Source organism: Microcaecilia unicolor, chromosome 6, assembly GCF_901765095.1.
Source record: "Microcaecilia unicolor chromosome 6, aMicUni1.1, whole genome shotgun sequence".
In the NCBI taxonomy this organism is placed as follows: Eukaryota; Metazoa; Chordata; class Amphibia; order Gymnophiona; family Siphonopidae; genus Microcaecilia; species Microcaecilia unicolor.
In genome coordinates this window covers 299,602,093-299,618,743 of record NC_044036.1, presented here as the reverse complement: position 1 = coordinate 299,618,743, position 16,651 = coordinate 299,602,093, and the positions used below count along the sequence as shown (strand labels likewise).

Genomic DNA, 16,651 nt, shown 5'->3' with positions numbered 1-16,651 from the left:
CACTTAATTTACCATTTTTAACACACCTACTTATTTTCTTCATTGTGGCCTGATTTTGTATTTTTAAAGGATTGCGTTTGTAGATGAGTGTTCTTCCTTTTAATTTTTTAAAAATTTGTGAATACATTTTGTTCTGGCTTCCGACATGGTATTTTTGAACAGTCTTCATGACTCATTCAGACTTTTAAACCTTGTAACTGATGCATTTCGTTTGCTTATAATTAGTTTCCTCACTTCAATGGTTTTGATTTGTGCCAAATGCAGAAAACCATTTTATTTTAGGGCCTAATGAGGCAGACCCTTGTATCCATAGAATAAATGAAGACTCTTGGCCAGGTAAACCCCAATGAGCAAGCTGGCAGCTGATATTCAGCGCCATTTAACCGGTTAGTGCAGCTAAATATGTCTGCTAACTGGCCATCCCCTACCTAACTGGATAGGTTAGGGGTGGGCCAGAGGCAGGGTTTAGCCAATTATTTACTAGCTGCTGGTAGTATTCAGGGTGAAATTCAAGCTGCTGCTGCTGCTGATTCATTGAGTACTATATCATGATACTGCAGTATATTTGAGAAATGCTATTAAGCGCTATGTTCCATTGAGATAGTTGTGGTCTATGACTGCTGGAAATCTAATTGTTCCTGCTACGAATTCATTTCCTTGGATGTTAACAAGGAGAAGATCTTTTTCCATTGCTGGACCCTTTCAATGGAATCGTTTGCCAGTTGGACTGAAACATGAAAAATATTTGCTGACATTTAAGCACAAGTTAAAGGGTTATTTGATGTGTCTGGCTATTTTTTGCTCCTGCTGTATAAACAAGCTTGCTGGTATTTTTGGTCTTTTTTTTCCTTTCTGACTACAGATCTATTTGTTGTTGGATTATTTTTTTTTCTTGTAGTTTTTTTTATGTGAGTTTTATGAGTGTATTTTGTACCTCGCTCTGGATAAGGGTGGGTTATCTATATATATAAAACTCACCCTCAACGTTCTATTTGCACTGACGTCACTGAAGCCAGGTTCGTAAGTTCGAAGCTCTGAAGCCACAGAAAATCACAGTCTGTGGGCCCCACCTTCGCGTCAAACGTTATGACGTTGAGGGCGTAGCACATTCTCAGCTCCAACGTTGTACTGCACTGTACCTCTGCTCCGCCCTCGCGTCAAAACGCGATGACGTTGAGGGCGGAGCACACAGGGGGGGGGGGGGCGTGCCAAAAGGGCCAGGGTCACACATTCGCATGGAGGCTGTAGAGGGGCCGGCGACACACGGAGACACAAAGGGACGGAGGGGAGCCTTGCTAACACCCGTTTCATTGCGATTTGAAACGGGCCTTCCTTACTAGTAAATAATAAAATCTAATCTAGTGGTGATTTTCAGTCTGCTAACCTGCTAAGTAACTGCAAAAAGTTAGGGCAGCAAAAAGCTGTCCTAACTTTATGTGCCAAGTTAACCAGGCACAGGTCTGAATATCGGCAGACATATCCACGTATTTAATGCCGGGTTAGTTCAGCTCACGGCTTACCAGCTGCTTAACCACTGTGGGCTAAATATTGGGCCCAAAATGCTTTACTTTCCTAACCTATGGTAAACAAACTCTTCCTACCACCATCCAGAAGGCCTCTTTTTCAGCCATATTCAACATTAATCTCACTTGATATAGTCAACTTAATTCCTCTTCTATACACACATTCAATCACTGAATATCATTCTACTTCTGATGTACTTGAGCATAAAATCTGGATATCAACATAAAAAACATATCTTATGAATCCCAAACAAAGGCTGCATTAAGATATTAAACAACTTAGGGAATAGCATTAACCTCACACCCCATCTCCTACTCAGAAGAGCAATTAGGTCCAAACACTACCTACTGAGGGTGACAGTGTCTCAAAGATGAATACATGTATTTTTGGACCTGCCTCACCAAAAAATTATGATTATCACATTTAATACAGATGCGAACTAAAAAAAAAAAAAAAAAGGATCATAGCTTTCTCATCCTTATCTACACATTGGTATATTTCATCAAGCACCGAGACTATTACCATTTCCATGCCATGCAATCTCCAAAGAATATAAATTTACCTGAGTAAAAAATACTCTCTAAACATTTTCCACCCTTAAAGTGACAAAAATTATGAGCAGAATTCCTTGTGCATAAATGACCAAAGTATCAATATTTGCATGCCTTTTTACATTTAAAACTAGCAGCCCCTTATAAAATTATACCCTACAACCTCTAATATATATATATAGACACAGTGATAACGTTACCTGGGTATCCCAACGGGCTCCTTCCATGTACAAACCATGCACATAGGCACCTTCTCGAGGGGGACTACTGAAGTCATCTCGGTTTTTTTTAGTCACATCACACTGCAGGGTCATCTTATCTAGTGGCCACTCATTCTTCCGGGCCATGGACTGCATGATGGCTGTAAGGAAGGACTGTGGGTTGAAGAAACCAGCTAGCCATACAGCTGAGGGCAGAGCGAAGTCTCCTGTCCAAGTTTCAAGTTCTTTGATCCGGTTTAGGAGATCAGCATACCAGCCAGTCAGTCCAGACATGGAAGGATATGCTCTCTTTGTCCACGACTCAGGGACTTGGTCAAAGTAAATGGCATTTTGAAGATTCTCCATGTCACTAGTCATTGTGAGTTCTCCCTGCAAGACAATTAGATTAAATGAGCAGACAGGGTCTTGGCAATGGAAGGTACTTTTTAAATACCCTTGCAAATGTTTGGTCACTCATAAAAATCATTCTTATATATTGTTTTATTTTTTTTTTTGAATCCTGTGTATATCTACAGAACTTTTTGTCATCTAAAGTGGTTAACCGTTCTCTTAAAAATTCTGAGTAGCTGGTTGAAGTTGGGTTTATATATATGTCTTTATGTCAAGTGTTTAGCTTTTCCTTTATATTTAGTAAAGCAGCTAACTTAGCTCTTCTCTCCTCAATGTAGACTTAAATCTATAATGTGCAGGGTATACTTTGGTATTTTGTATTTTCCTGATTTTTCTTAAATTGTTCCTTTGTATAATGGATGTAAATTGCAAATAAATAACAAAACGAATGAGCAGACATCACCAAATCTCTTTTAAAGTGCAAGGAAATATGGAGAATGCCTTCATTCAAATGTTGTCCTCCATAAGAACTCATTGAAGGCCGATAAGTTTCATGTTGTACCCCATCTAGTTACATTATATCACTCTATCGGATGCATAGTACTTTCATGTTTCTATACAGCAGTGGTTTCCCTAACCGGTCCTGGGGGAACCCCAGCCAATTAGGCTTTCTGGATATCTACACTGAATATTGATGAGATTGATTTGCAAGATCTGCTTCCACTGCATGTAACTTCTCATGCATATTCAGTGAGGATATCCAGAAAGCCTGAGTGACTGGGGTTCCCCCAAGACAGGATTGAGAACCACTGCTTAAAGCGTACTCTGCTTCTCTATCCCTGTGTACTTCTCCATTTCTCCAGACCTCCTCCCCTGGTTTAGATTCTTGCCCTGTACTGGTGGAATCTGTTTCCTTTTCAGTTTGATCTGGCCTCTCCCTCTCCTCATCTCTTCAACTCTCTTCAGTAAGTTTGTTTTGTTCTTCTCTCTGCCTTTTCTTTTGACACCCCCCCCCCCCCCCAACTTAATGTCTTTTTCAGTGGTGGCAAAAATAATAACCTTCCAAATGTTTAGAGAAATGACCATTTTAAAAGTAATTTCATTCCAGTCTGAAAAACTCCTCCAGACAGAGGTTAGCTGATGCTGGGGTTGGGAATTGGAAAACAAATCTTATGTACAAAATGTTCCTGCAACATGAATTCCTTCTTTAGGAAGGAAGACAGAAATCTAAAATAATGTTGTTTCACCTTACAGAATCATTTGTAATTGAACACTATTATTAACCAAAATTAAAAGGAAATGCTAGTCCCGTTAATGCAGATACTGTAGTTATTACATTGTTCCTATTAATATTCAATTCTCTACAGAACAGTTATAATAAAGTTCACCAAGAGGTCAGTGTGTTATTGCATTTAGAAATGAGGAGGAAAATGAAAGTGGCGAGAAAGGATGAAATATGAGAAGCAGAGGTGGTGGCGCATGCTAATGCTTTAATTTTGAAGTTGCATCATGTTACAATGTTCTAAACTCATCCTAAATCGAAACCAGCTCACTTCTTTCAGGGATTATTTGCTAAAGTATAAGGTCAAATTGCATGCAGTGATAAGGGCATCTCAAGACTTAAAAGGACAAAAGGAAGGAAAAAAAATAACTTCTGAATTAAAAACAAGATAGGGAAATGACGACACAAACCATCCTTAGAGCAAAAACAGTGTAGTTGGCCACAGATGAAACAACAGGATAGAATCAAGAATCAGAGGAAGCCAGTTTATGGAAGAAGGCTTTATTGGACCCAATAAAGCCTGTATCCATAAATTGGCCTCCTCTGATTCTTGATTGAGTCCTGTTGTTTAATCTGCTGCCATCTATACTGTTATTGCTCTACTGCTGCTGAAGAGACCAGCAGGAGAGCAGGGAGTGCTGCAAAGGTCTCATTTGAGCCCTGGCCCAGGGTACCATCGACCCCAGAAACTGATGATAATCTTACACTTTGGGAGCCTGGACCGAGAGAAGAGCATGTATCTGACCTTGCAGTTTGCAGATTCTCGCTGCTGACAGGAACACTCGATCCACTTGAGAATCGAACCTTACTCCCAAATACTTAAGGGTCTGCGTGGGTGAAAAATAACTCTTGGCTGGGTTCACAATCAGTCACCTGCTCACTCTCCTGGAAGGAATTTGCCCAAATCAACCAATCGTCCAGATAGAGATGCACCAGAATGCCCTTCTTGCAAAGCACTGCTGCCACGAGCACCATTACTTTGGAAAAAGTCTGAGGAGCTCTTGTGAGCCCAAATGGCAGTGCACAAAAAAAATGCCCCCCCCCCCCCAATAAAGCAAAACAAAGGAACTGTTGATGTGCCTGGCAAATACGAATGTGAAGGTACACCTCTATGAGATCTAAGGACATGAGGAACTCTCCACCCTGAACTGCACCAGTAACAGAACACAAAGTCTTCATGTGAAAGAAGGGAACTTGGAGGGTCCCATTCACTCTTTTGAGATCTAGAATAGGATGAAAAGTGCCTTCCTTGTTGGGAACTACAAAATAAATCCTTTCCCCTTTTGGCACCAGCACGATGGTCCTTAAATGAATCAGATGCTGTAAAGTGTCCCATATTGCCCCTGCCTTCCAGCAGGAGCAACAGGAACACTCCAAAAATAGATCTGGAAGAGGCTACTCAAACCCCAGAGAAAAACTATTGTGAATCACCACAGTATCTTGGGTCCACCTCTAGTAAACTCCCTTAACTGAAGCACCAACTGACACCTTCATTGAGAACATCTAGTCTGCCCAGAAGCCCCCCCCCCCCCAAAGATGGCCTCCCCAAAAGGACTGAGCTCTCTGAAAAAAATGGCCCCTCTGGGTTCCACTAGTCCTACAGGGTGATACCCTGGGCATTTCTATTATTATTGTCATATCATACTTTTCTGTACAAGTATTTTTTTTGCATGACTAATTCTTGAAATTTTGATAAATAAAAAAAAATGTTGTTAGTTACCAATATTATTGGCTTGTTGGATTAATGATATTTATCATGAATGTGGCTATAATAATAAAACCACTTTTCGGACTATTGACATGATGTTGCGGTATTGTGTTCCAAATTATATCACATATAACTTGCCCATATGGAAAAGGCACGGTAGTAAACTGACAACTGCCCTGATTGTGATGCCAGTGTTTAATTATGAAGGAGTGTAACCTGCAAGGAGTGGCAAATACAATTCTGGCCGCCTTGTTGGGCAGACTGGATGGACCATAAGGTCTTTATCTGCCATCATTTACTAGGAGATCGATATTCAAAGTGATTTATCCAGCCAGAAATAGCTCTTGGCAGGCTAAATCATCTATTTGGGCTAACCGGTCATTTTTAGCGACACTTAACCGGTTATTACTGCTGAAAATAACTAGTTAGTGCTTAAAGCAAAACCGGCTATTTTGGGAGTGTTCCATCGGCGTAACTGGTACTTGGCCGTTTAAATGTTGATATTCAGCACTTTAATTGGCCAAGGTCACTGCATAAATAGGACCGCAAAGAAGCCAGTCTTATCTTTATGCAGTTGCCCCACAGTCGGTTAAGTGCTGAATATCGCACTTAACCGGCTATGGCGTAGCCAGCTGATGTTAGATATTCAGGGGCCCAGGATAGAAACTAGGAAGGAGGCCCCAAAGCTGGCGTTCAGCCCATGCCATCTTCAGTATGAGGCAGGCTTGGGAACTCCTTGTAGTAGGGAGCCCAGGGCAATTGCCCTGTTTCCCACCCTCTAACTCCGGCCCTCCGGAAACCCATTATGAAGCCCAACATTTCCAGGCATAATTCTGGTGGTGGTCAGCAAAATGCTGAGCGAAGCCAGGTGAAAATCGACTCCTATATTTCTATGTAAGACTCCTGCGCTTCAGTTCAATATAGCTCTTTCTGTCACTTCTGCCAATACATAACACTTCCTCTTGTTAAGAATGAAATTTAATTGCTACATGATGCTGCCGTTACAATAATATCTTGTTTTCAGTTCAGAGATTGAGCTAGTAAATCACTTCTCCTGGGCTGTCTGAAGAAACTGTGTTTCCAACCCCGCTGCCATAACCAGGCAAATGAAACAAATCCATTTAAAATAATTGGCCCTATAAATATGCTTTTATGCCGAGACTTCCTATAGCGCATTGCCTGGTTATACAAGCAAACACTTCAATTATTTCAGACAAACTGTAAACTCTAACCTCATGGTGGTAAGTGGTTTTAAAGTCGCTGACCACCGCAAGCTGAATCTAACCCAGATATTTAATGCCAGAGCCATGACTGGGCACAGGCATTGAATATCTGAGTCAGCCACTGACCAGAAAGTTTTGCAGGTGCCAGTCGAGATTCACTGCCCCACATAGCTAAGCAGGCAAAGATAGGACTACTTTTTGTGAGGTCCTATCTGGCAGCTTCGTTATGTGGGCGAAAGCACTGAAATGGGGCTGCTGAGAGTCATCTGCAAGAAAGGTCACTTGTCCAAACTCCTCTACGATATCACTCACTAAACATAACCAGTCCCACGCTTCTGTGCAGCTGTGTGAGTTATGTACACAATATGCTCTACACCTTCAGAGTGAAAGAAGAATTATAGAAACACTCAAAATTAATAAAGAATAAGAAACCTAGAATTCTTGATTGCACAGATCTTTATCCCAGATTTCCTGCAGCAGCTCTGTGCTTGGCATAGTTAAACCTCTGCTTCAAATTCTCTTGTTTTTTCATCCAGTGGTATCTGAATGAGCTCAGCAACTCTGATTGGATGCCTGTGGGTTCTATTTAATTTATTATAGGCCCTTTTAAGGCAATTGGAACCAGAGCTAATTGCATTTGCTATGTTGAAGGGTTTGAAGTTATCTGAAGGTAAAGTTTGAGGGAAGGCTATCAAAACATTTCACTTTGTGTGAATATCCTTTGAGGCACTGTAAAGTGGGAACAGTTTGGAACTACCACGACATAACCTCGATCAGGTCATCCCGATCAGGCCATCCCTCCAAAGTCAGTAGCTGTGGGTTAAAGAAACTACTGAGGAAGGTTAGAGGCTGGACAAATTTTGGTTTCGCTGCCAAAACCGACTCAAAATCCATATTTAGTCTAGTTTCAGTTTCGACCAAAAATACAAATGTGTTTTTGGCTGAAGCCAAAACAATAGGGTGTCCCTCAAATTTGTGCAGCCTCTGTCTCTCCACCTCCTCCCTCAATACAGGAGCAGCTCAGCTCCGGGCCCCCTACGAGCAAAAGCAGTACCCCTCCTGGATCCCTACCACAACCAGTAGCCCCCCCCCACTCCTGAGTCTACCTTACAAGCATTGGTGGTCCACTGGTTCAGTCAGGGGAGGAGCAATCCCCACTCACTCCTGCCCTTGCCAACTCCTTTGTCAAAACGGCTGCCATGACTTCAAGCGGCAGTCTCACAAGCCTGCCACCAGAGGTCATTGCAGCCATTTTGCCTATCCATGCTAGCTCCAATATGTCTCTGTAATCTCCCAAGCTCTACTTCCCTCTTACTCCTATACTGTAATAGTATAAATGTTCCCCATGACCCTACAATCTCCTAAGCTCTGCTCTTCTTTCACCCCTGTACTGTAACACTAGAGTTGTAACCTCGAGGATTCTGCTCTGCTCTTATCTGGTAAAACTGAAGGCATCTTTCTGTGCTCCTCTAACACTATGGGCTCCACGTTCCTCTTCTTCCCTAAAATGTAAAACAAGAAGAGTTCCCCCTCTAGTTCATTCCCACTTTGACAGAGGTTTCTACCTTTAGCCCCAAGTCCAGTTCCTTGAGTGAGCGTTTAATCTCGCTGGTCAGGATATTCATTCGTTCACACTCTTGGAAGGCAACCACAATATAGGGGGTTCGTTCCTCCACCTTGGACATCAGCTCAGCAATGTTAAATTCTTCTGGAAGTTTCTCTAAAACCTCATCCAAGACAGCTTTCACCTGAAGGGAAAGAGAGAAAAGGAAGAGAAAAATAAGTCAGCTACAGCAATATCCTTTTCATGATCTCTGCCGGCTGCTGAATTACTGTGTGATTTTGGTCAAGTCGCTGTCCCGTATAATGAGGAGTAACACCATCATTAATCATAAAAGTAGTCACCCCCAGGAATCCTTATCTGCCAAATCTTTATTACATTGCTATATTTTAAAATAATTTAAGATTATTATTTTCATGTGTTTAGTGCTACCAGATGTGTGTAACACTTTACAGACAAACATAATAGAAAATCTCTGATTCTGAACCCTTACAATCTATTAAGACAAACAAGAAGCATGTCAGCAACTGCAGTATAGGCTCATGAGTGGGGGTGAAGATTCAGGTGTCGTTTCCCCACCACCACGCACACACAGGTCGCTAGGAGCATCATGGACCAATATTCACTGGATTCTGAAGCACCTGCCTGAGACCTTACCACCACCCATTGACTTAGCAGTAAGGTCTCACGCACTACCCGGGCGGTAGGCATGCAGCACACATCTACTGCCATTTACCGCCAGGTAAGCGCCACGCGGTAGAAAATAGAAAATATTTTCTATTGAGTGTTTTCAGCACGTGCCAAATTCAGAATTACTGCCCGGTGCATGTGGTAGCCAGGTGGTAATGCCATAGGCCCCTACGCGTTTTGTAAAAGGGCCCCTTAATCCATATTGTTATATGAACTGAAGCTGAATATTGCTGCTATCTGTAGACATAACAGCAGTAACCACTCCATATAGATTCAATGCCACTTGTTGTCTGGATAGCAGTACTGAATATACAGAAGAGATTTCAATGCTGCAGCCGACATGCGACATGATGTAAAATGCATATTATAGGTGTGGCCACAGCTAGTTTATTAATAAAATCCATTTACCTTCTCTTCCCTGGTAGCACCTCCTCCTTCTCCCATGCTACTGTCCCGTGGCTGCATCTCCAGCACTGTACGGAACAGCTTCTCTGAGGTCTGGGTTAAAAAGCCAATCTCTGCATTTGGGTGCAGTCCATAGAGATAGGGAGATTCTGGGGGTAAGACGTCATCTATGTACTGAAAAATGGGGAGAGAATTTGGATTAGTTTTAATGTTTCACAGCATTCAATTGCTGGAAAATTATTACACAGCAACACCTCTGTCTTTTCTTAGCCATTTCATGCACATTAAGCGTCAGTTGTAAATAAAGTCTTGCTGAAAAGGGGTAAGAATACCTGGGCTATGAACTCTGAAAATGTTAATATTAGGGGGGAGCAATTTTGAAGTTGCATCCCTGTGGGGGGCAGTTGAGGACATCCAAAATGTTTGAAAGAAGGACGTCCACGCCTTCGTTATGCCTCCGCTGACATGCACATACCTCCCTCCCCCAGGGACCTGCATACTCCCCCCCCCCCACACACACACAGGGATGGCCAAATTTCAAGGGAGTGGAGTGGAGGAGTGGCAGAGTGGCCTAGTGGTTAGAGCACTGGTCTTGCAATCCAGAGGTGACCGGTTCAAATCCCACTGCTGCTACTTGTAGTCCAAAATCCAAATAAATAAAATAAAGAGGGTGTCAGAGGCATAGTAAAGCCATGGATGTCCTTCTCACAGAAACACCCACATTTTGGACGTCAACTGCCGTTGCAGGGACGGAGGCATAGCAAAGGGCATACTCTAAAAAAAAAAAAAAAAAAAAAAAAGGACAAGTTTTTTAAGTTGTTTTTTTCGGGGTGGGAGGTGGTTAGTGACCACTGAGGAAGTCAGGGGAGGTCATCGCCGATTCCCTCCGGTGGTCATCTGGTCAGTTCGGGCACCTTTTTGATGCTTGGTCGTGAAAAAAAATGGACCAAGTAAAGTCGGCCAAATGCTTGTGAGGGACGCCCTTCTTTTTTCCATTATCGGCTGAGGACGCCCATCTGTTAAGCTCATAGGGAAATATGGGCATGTTGCTCCTGCACACCTTCCAATGCAGCAGACATAATTTCAAAGCCTTGAGAGTCCCTATTCCTGTCTTTGCCAGGGCTGCAAGTCCACCACAGCATTGCTCAGAGCCCCAAGAAGTCAAACAACAAGAAGTATTATTCTTTCATACACTCATTTGGCTAGATTAAGCAAATAGTTTCCCACAGGTACAGAAAGAAAAAAAAATTCTGCTGATTCAGACTTATGAAGCCAGAAAGATAATGAACAGTAAATCTATATGGATTTTTTGAGGGTTGATCTAATAGAAGTTATTATTACATTCACACTGTTCCAAAATATTTCATCCTCCCTGGGAGGATTTTAATGCCTTAGTCTCCAAGAATCCCATTGTACCTGGCTCAGGAGGGAACTATTTACTGGTCAGAAGAATATCACAGGGAGAGCCGACTTCATAAGTGCAACAGTGAAATGTATGCCGTGGGCAGGACTGAAATTCATTAGAGCAAGAGAAATGGGATCTTTACATCATGGAGGAATACAACTGCTTATGAAAACCAAGCTGCTCAGTCCATAATAGAACCCTGTTTAGAACACATATGAGAAGTGTATGTTCTGCAATGAGATGAGTCACTGTGCACAGAAAATGTGTGTGTATGGCATACCTGGTGATAACTGTTGTAGTCCATGTTGCCAGGAAGGAGGAATCCCGGAGCTAACAGCAGCTCTCCCTCCATCATCTCTGGTTTAATGAACTCCTCTAGATAGGTTTTACAGAGCCGCCTGTCCCAGTCATCTGTGATATGACCTCCATACATAATCTCCCCAAAAAGGTAACGCAGGTCATCATAAGGGACCTAAACAATTAGCAGATAAGCTGTGAGGGATATTTAAATTTTGCATTTCATTCTTAGTATTCATATAATGATCAGCTTTCAAAAATTGCCCTGATCCTCATTTATAGGTGTAAATTTAGACAGATTTTCAGTAGCATATAGGAACCTGGAGGCTGATATTCAGCAAGTGTTAACCAGGCAGGAGTGGTTCTGCATGGGTCCCAACATGATAGTCAATGGCACTTAACAAGCTAGGATCACTGAATATCATGTCTTGTCTGCCATGGAATTATCTAGTTATAGTCAGGACAGTCCAAGGGCAGAGCACAAGTGGAACCAGAAGTTATCCCGGTACTTGGCCTTAGTCAGATAACTAACAGGCAACTAGGATCACATAAATGGCAGTCCTAAGTTGCCTAGATAGGTATCTGGGTACTGGCCCTGAATAACAGTTGTACCTGGATAATTCTGGTGGCCACTCAAGACCAGGATGCTGGTAGGTGGATGCAGCAACTAGTATTAATGTAAAAAAAAAAACACACTGATACTGCAGGCTGAATCTTGAACCCCTACATTTTTGCCAGAAAAGTTTAAAAAGTAAGGGTCCTAAAACTCAGGCCACTAAATTTAGGCTGTAAAAGTGATGTACAAGTCAGGGTGCTCGCAATTTAAAGCCCATTTTACAAATGGAGAGCCTTTTCTAAAATGTATATGGTTTATACTTTATTCAAATTTACTAAACTGCCTTCCGTAACAAATTGTCAAAGCAGTTTATGGACTAATAGATGAGGAAAGAAACACCACATAATGTATTTATTTATTTACAGGAGTTTAGAATACTACCATTCGGAAACCATCATGGCGATTTAACAAAATAAAAGTAATACTGTCAGAGTAAAAAAAAAACAACATTTCAACAATCAGGCCTTGAAGGGGACGGTGGTATAGCACAACAATAGAAACACATAGACTTATTTATATCAGCAGAGAAATTGGGGGGGGGGGGGGGGTTAAAACAGATGTAAAAAATGTCTGAAGAAAAAAAATAATCACTGATAACCTAGATGTGTTGATCTAGGGGGCAACATCAGGAAAGTCTCAACAAAGAATCAAGTTTTATGAGTGTTAAAACATTTCTTCAATGATGGTTGGGAATGGATGTCTATCGGGAGTAATTCCAGAGAATAGGTGCAATACAACAATCCTGCGAAGAGTAAGTGTTAATTCCTTAAGGGAACTGATTGTATTTGAAGAACAAAGAATATAATGGTCAATGGGGAATCAGCAATGAAAAAAGATGGGTAATGAACAAAATTTTGAACTGAACTCAAAACTGAATAGGTAAGCAGGAACAAAATGAAAAAGGAAGTAAGAAGGTCAAGGGAAAGCAGACACATCAGCATAGTCCATGCACAAACTACAACTCCCTAAATGCTGGAAAAGGATATGGAAAAAAAGTGGGTAGGAGGAATTCCAAGATGGTGCCATAAAGGGAGGACACTTCCACACTAGATCCAAGCCTTAGCTATGACTGCTAAAAAAAATAAGCGGAGAGGGAAGTCAAGCACTGTTTTGGCAGTGCCTATACCAGCCCCCTCACCAGGGCCGTGCCTAGGGTCTCTGGCGCCCCCCTGCAGACTATCAGTTGGCGCCCCCCCCCCCCGTGAAAATGATCACGCCCCCCCATGAAAATGATCGCTCACCACTTGCCACACTGAAAGGAATTGTCAGCAATATTCTTAGAAACAAATTGGTATACATTGCAAAATAAGATAGCAGATGTAAATTCTCAAAGTGGACATATTCCAAACGCTAAAATGAAAATAAAATAATTTTTTTCTACCTTTGTTGTCTGGTGACTTTCTTTTTTCAATCATGCTGGTCCAGTATCTAATTCTGCTGCTATCTGTCCTCTTAATTCCATTTCCAGGGCTTCCTTTCCATTTATTTCTTTACTTTTCTCCTTTCTTCTTCATTTCTTGCTCTATATCCATTTCCAGCAATTTCTCCTCTCTCCCTGGGTCCTGCCCTCCCATCCAGGTCCATTCTTGTCCCTCTCTGCCCTTCCCTCCTCCATCCATAGTCAGCAATCCTCCTCTCTCCCCTCCCCTCCATTTCCAGCAATTTGTCCTCTCCCTGGGCCCCCATGTCCATCCTTGTCCCTCTCTGCCCTTCCCTCCTCCATCCATAGCCAGCAATCCTCTCTCCCCTCCCCTTCCAGCAATTTGTCCTCTCCCTGGGCCCTGCCCTCCCATCCATGCCTCTCTGCCCTCCCATCCATGCCTCTCTGCCCTTCCCTCCACGCCCTGGGGCCTTTAAATCTTTTACTTCCGGTCGCAGCAGCGTCAGTGAAAGCGGAGCGCTGCCGACGTCTCCCTTCCCTTTGCGCTCTTGGTTCCCTCAGTGTCCGCCTTCTTCTGACGTCAGAAGAAGGCGGGACACTGAGGGAACCAACGAGTGCAAGGGAAGGGAGACGTCGGCAGCAGTGGCGTAGCTAGGGTAGTTGACACCCGGGGCCGGTCTTTTACCACCCCCCCCCCCAATCCAGTACTAGACATACCGAGAATACAAAACACTCACGACCTATAGAGCAATTTTACCATATCATAAGCAGTCGTTTCTACGAGTCACACAAGGAAAAGGAAAGCATCTTAAGCACTACAGTGAGCACTAGAACATCAATTCACCTATTGTAAAACGAAACCAGACAGAATAGTACAGATCGTCGATCCTGCACAGTCAATGCCAACTGAAAGCCATGTCTTTCTCACAAACACAGATACACCCTAATCCACTATAGAATAAGTAATCATAAACTTTCTATTTAGACAAAAATTAAACTGAACCCCCGATGCCAGACTCTGCATACAATGCAACACCACAGAAACAGAAAATGTCTCCTAGTGCTGTGCAAAATATAAAGACAGCAGATGTAAATTTGAAAAAACTAACAAATACCAATCACCACTTTACAAATTAACAAATAGAAATAAAACAAATACAGAAAATAAAATAATACCATTTTATTGGACTAATACATTTAGCTTCCAGAGGCCAAAATTGTTGGATTATTTGTAGTAAATAATTAGCAGATTTTAGTACACACAGCTTCAGCTTTAGAAATGTTAATTTCTTTCTTCATCTCTCTCTCATTCACCCCTGAATAATTCACTGCTGAGTCACTTTAAAGTTGAAGTAACAAAACATCTGTTTACTCACAGTTTGTAGTTAGATTATAATCAGACAGGCTTTTATATACATATTACTATACATTTGTATTATCAGCTCCTTCCATGTGCTTAGATGGTAATGGATGCTCACACCACCATAGATCCTCTCAGGTTAGGAGAGATCATGAGCTCCATGTGCTCCATGTGCTGCATGTGCTGCATCTAACCCCCACAGGAAGTTGCATAGCTATGTGACCTCTCTAAGTAATTCACATCAGAGGTCACAGAGTAATCACAGAGAAATAATAGGTGACAGTCAATGCATGTAAAATACAATTACATTCCAACAAACCCCTTCTCATGCATAACTGTCATGCAATTATTTATTCATACAAAGTCCAAGCTTTATACGCAGATTCACAAAATGTTCTCTGGGTAACGGTTTGGTCATGATGTCAGCTGTCATCTCACTGGTGTGACAATAGTGTAGACTGATGACCCCTTCTTTCGCCAACTCTCGCACGTTGTGGTATTTCGTTGCGATGTGCTTGGTGCGTGACTGAACCTTGTCATTCTGTGACAGTCGGATGCAGCTCTGATTATCTTCCATTATCTGGATTGGTCTCTGTTCAGCTATTCCGAAATCCAGCAAAAGTTTTTCAATCCACATCAGTTCTCTGCACGCTTCCGATACGGCCACATATTCAGCTTCTATGGCTGATCTATATTGGATGTTATCTGGTAAAGGTTCTCTTACTGTTTCATCCTTCAGAAAATCAGTGATCATGGGAGTGCTTACAACTTGGGCATCTTGCATACCTAAACTTTCAATAAGCTCATTTATTTTCTGCTTCTGGCTTAGAAGATAAGAACCATCATTTTGTTTCTCAATTTCTATACCAAGATAGTATGACACATTACCAAGTTCTTTTATCTCAACATTGTGGTTTAAACACTTTACAATGTCCTTGTACTCTTGCTCACTTTTGCTTGCAATGAGCAGATCATCAACAAAAGCTAAAATGTATGCATATTGTCCATTTGTGCACCTAGTGTACAAGCATTTATCTGCTTCACCTTGTTTAAATCCTAAATTTGTCAATATTTCATGCAATTTTTCATTCCAACATTTTGCACTTTGCTTTAATCCATAAAGACCTTTGTTTAATTTACACACTAGCTGTCTTTGTTTTGTATTTATGAAACCTGTTGGCTGTTCCATATACAAGTCTTCAGTTATATCTCCGTGAAGAAATGCTGTTTTCACATCAATGTGGTTGACTTGCATGCCTTTTGAGACTGCAATGCTCAGAAGTGTTCTGATTGTCGTGTGTTTCACTACAGGTGCAAACACTTCATCAAAATCTTCTCCATATTTTTGAAGATATCCCTTTGCCACTAATCTGGCTTTATACCTTTCCACTTTTCCTTGTGCATTCCTTTTTAACTTGAATACCCATTTGCATCCTATAGCTTTCTTGCCAGGAGGTAATTTTGTAAGAATCCAAGTATTATTTTTATCCAATGCATCAATTTCTTCTTGTGCAGCTTTATGCCATTCAGCAGCTTCTTCTGCTGGCATTTTCTCAATCTCATCCCATGTTAAGGGCTCTTGAGCTTCTGCTGACTTTGTTAGGTAAGACAGTCTTGGGGGTGGAACACCTTTGTTTTCCCTGGATGAGCGTCTGACTACAGGTTGGTCTGACCTTTCCGCATCCTCTAAATCTGAGAGTTCTTCTCCAATTGATTCCCCTTCTCCAACTGTACTGTCTTCTTCAATGATCCTTTCTGTGTCTGCTTCCTCTGCCTGTTCCTCGTTAGATACAGATGAGTTGCTTTCAGACATCTGCCTTGGTATGGCATTTATATACACTGGCATGTCTATTATGGTTCTAGTTTCATATTCTGGATGATAAGGCTCATCTGGGATAATCCAGCCTTTATCAACCCTTTTGTTTTCATCAAAACATGTAACATGTCTTATGCCAACAATGCCAGTTTTCAGATTCAAAATTCTATATCCTTTGTGTCCTGGAGCATAGCCAACTAAAATGCCCCTTTCTGTTGTGGAATCCAGCTTATGCCTTCTTTGCTTTGGTACATGAGCATATGCTGTACTTCCAAATGTTC

The 16,651-nt window shown here is 41.8% G+C and overlaps 1 protein-coding gene across 1 annotated transcript in view; it reads right to left on the bottom strand.

The window, feature by feature from the left end:
• DNAH9 (dynein axonemal heavy chain 9) overlaps positions 1–16,651 on the bottom strand; it is a 408,742-nt gene that overhangs the window by 19,005 nt on the left and 373,086 nt on the right. Inside the window, exons 65-68 of the mRNA XM_030208005.1 lie at positions 11,181–11,372; positions 9,499–9,669; positions 8,405–8,587; positions 2,276–2,665 (exon numbers count right to left, since the gene is read on the bottom strand). Of these exons, the coding sequence (XP_030063865.1) occupies positions 2,276–2,665; positions 8,405–8,587; positions 9,499–9,669; positions 11,181–11,372 (936 nt within the window). The remainder of the gene's footprint in view (positions 1–2,275; positions 2,666–8,404; positions 8,588–9,498; positions 9,670–11,180; positions 11,373–16,651) is intronic.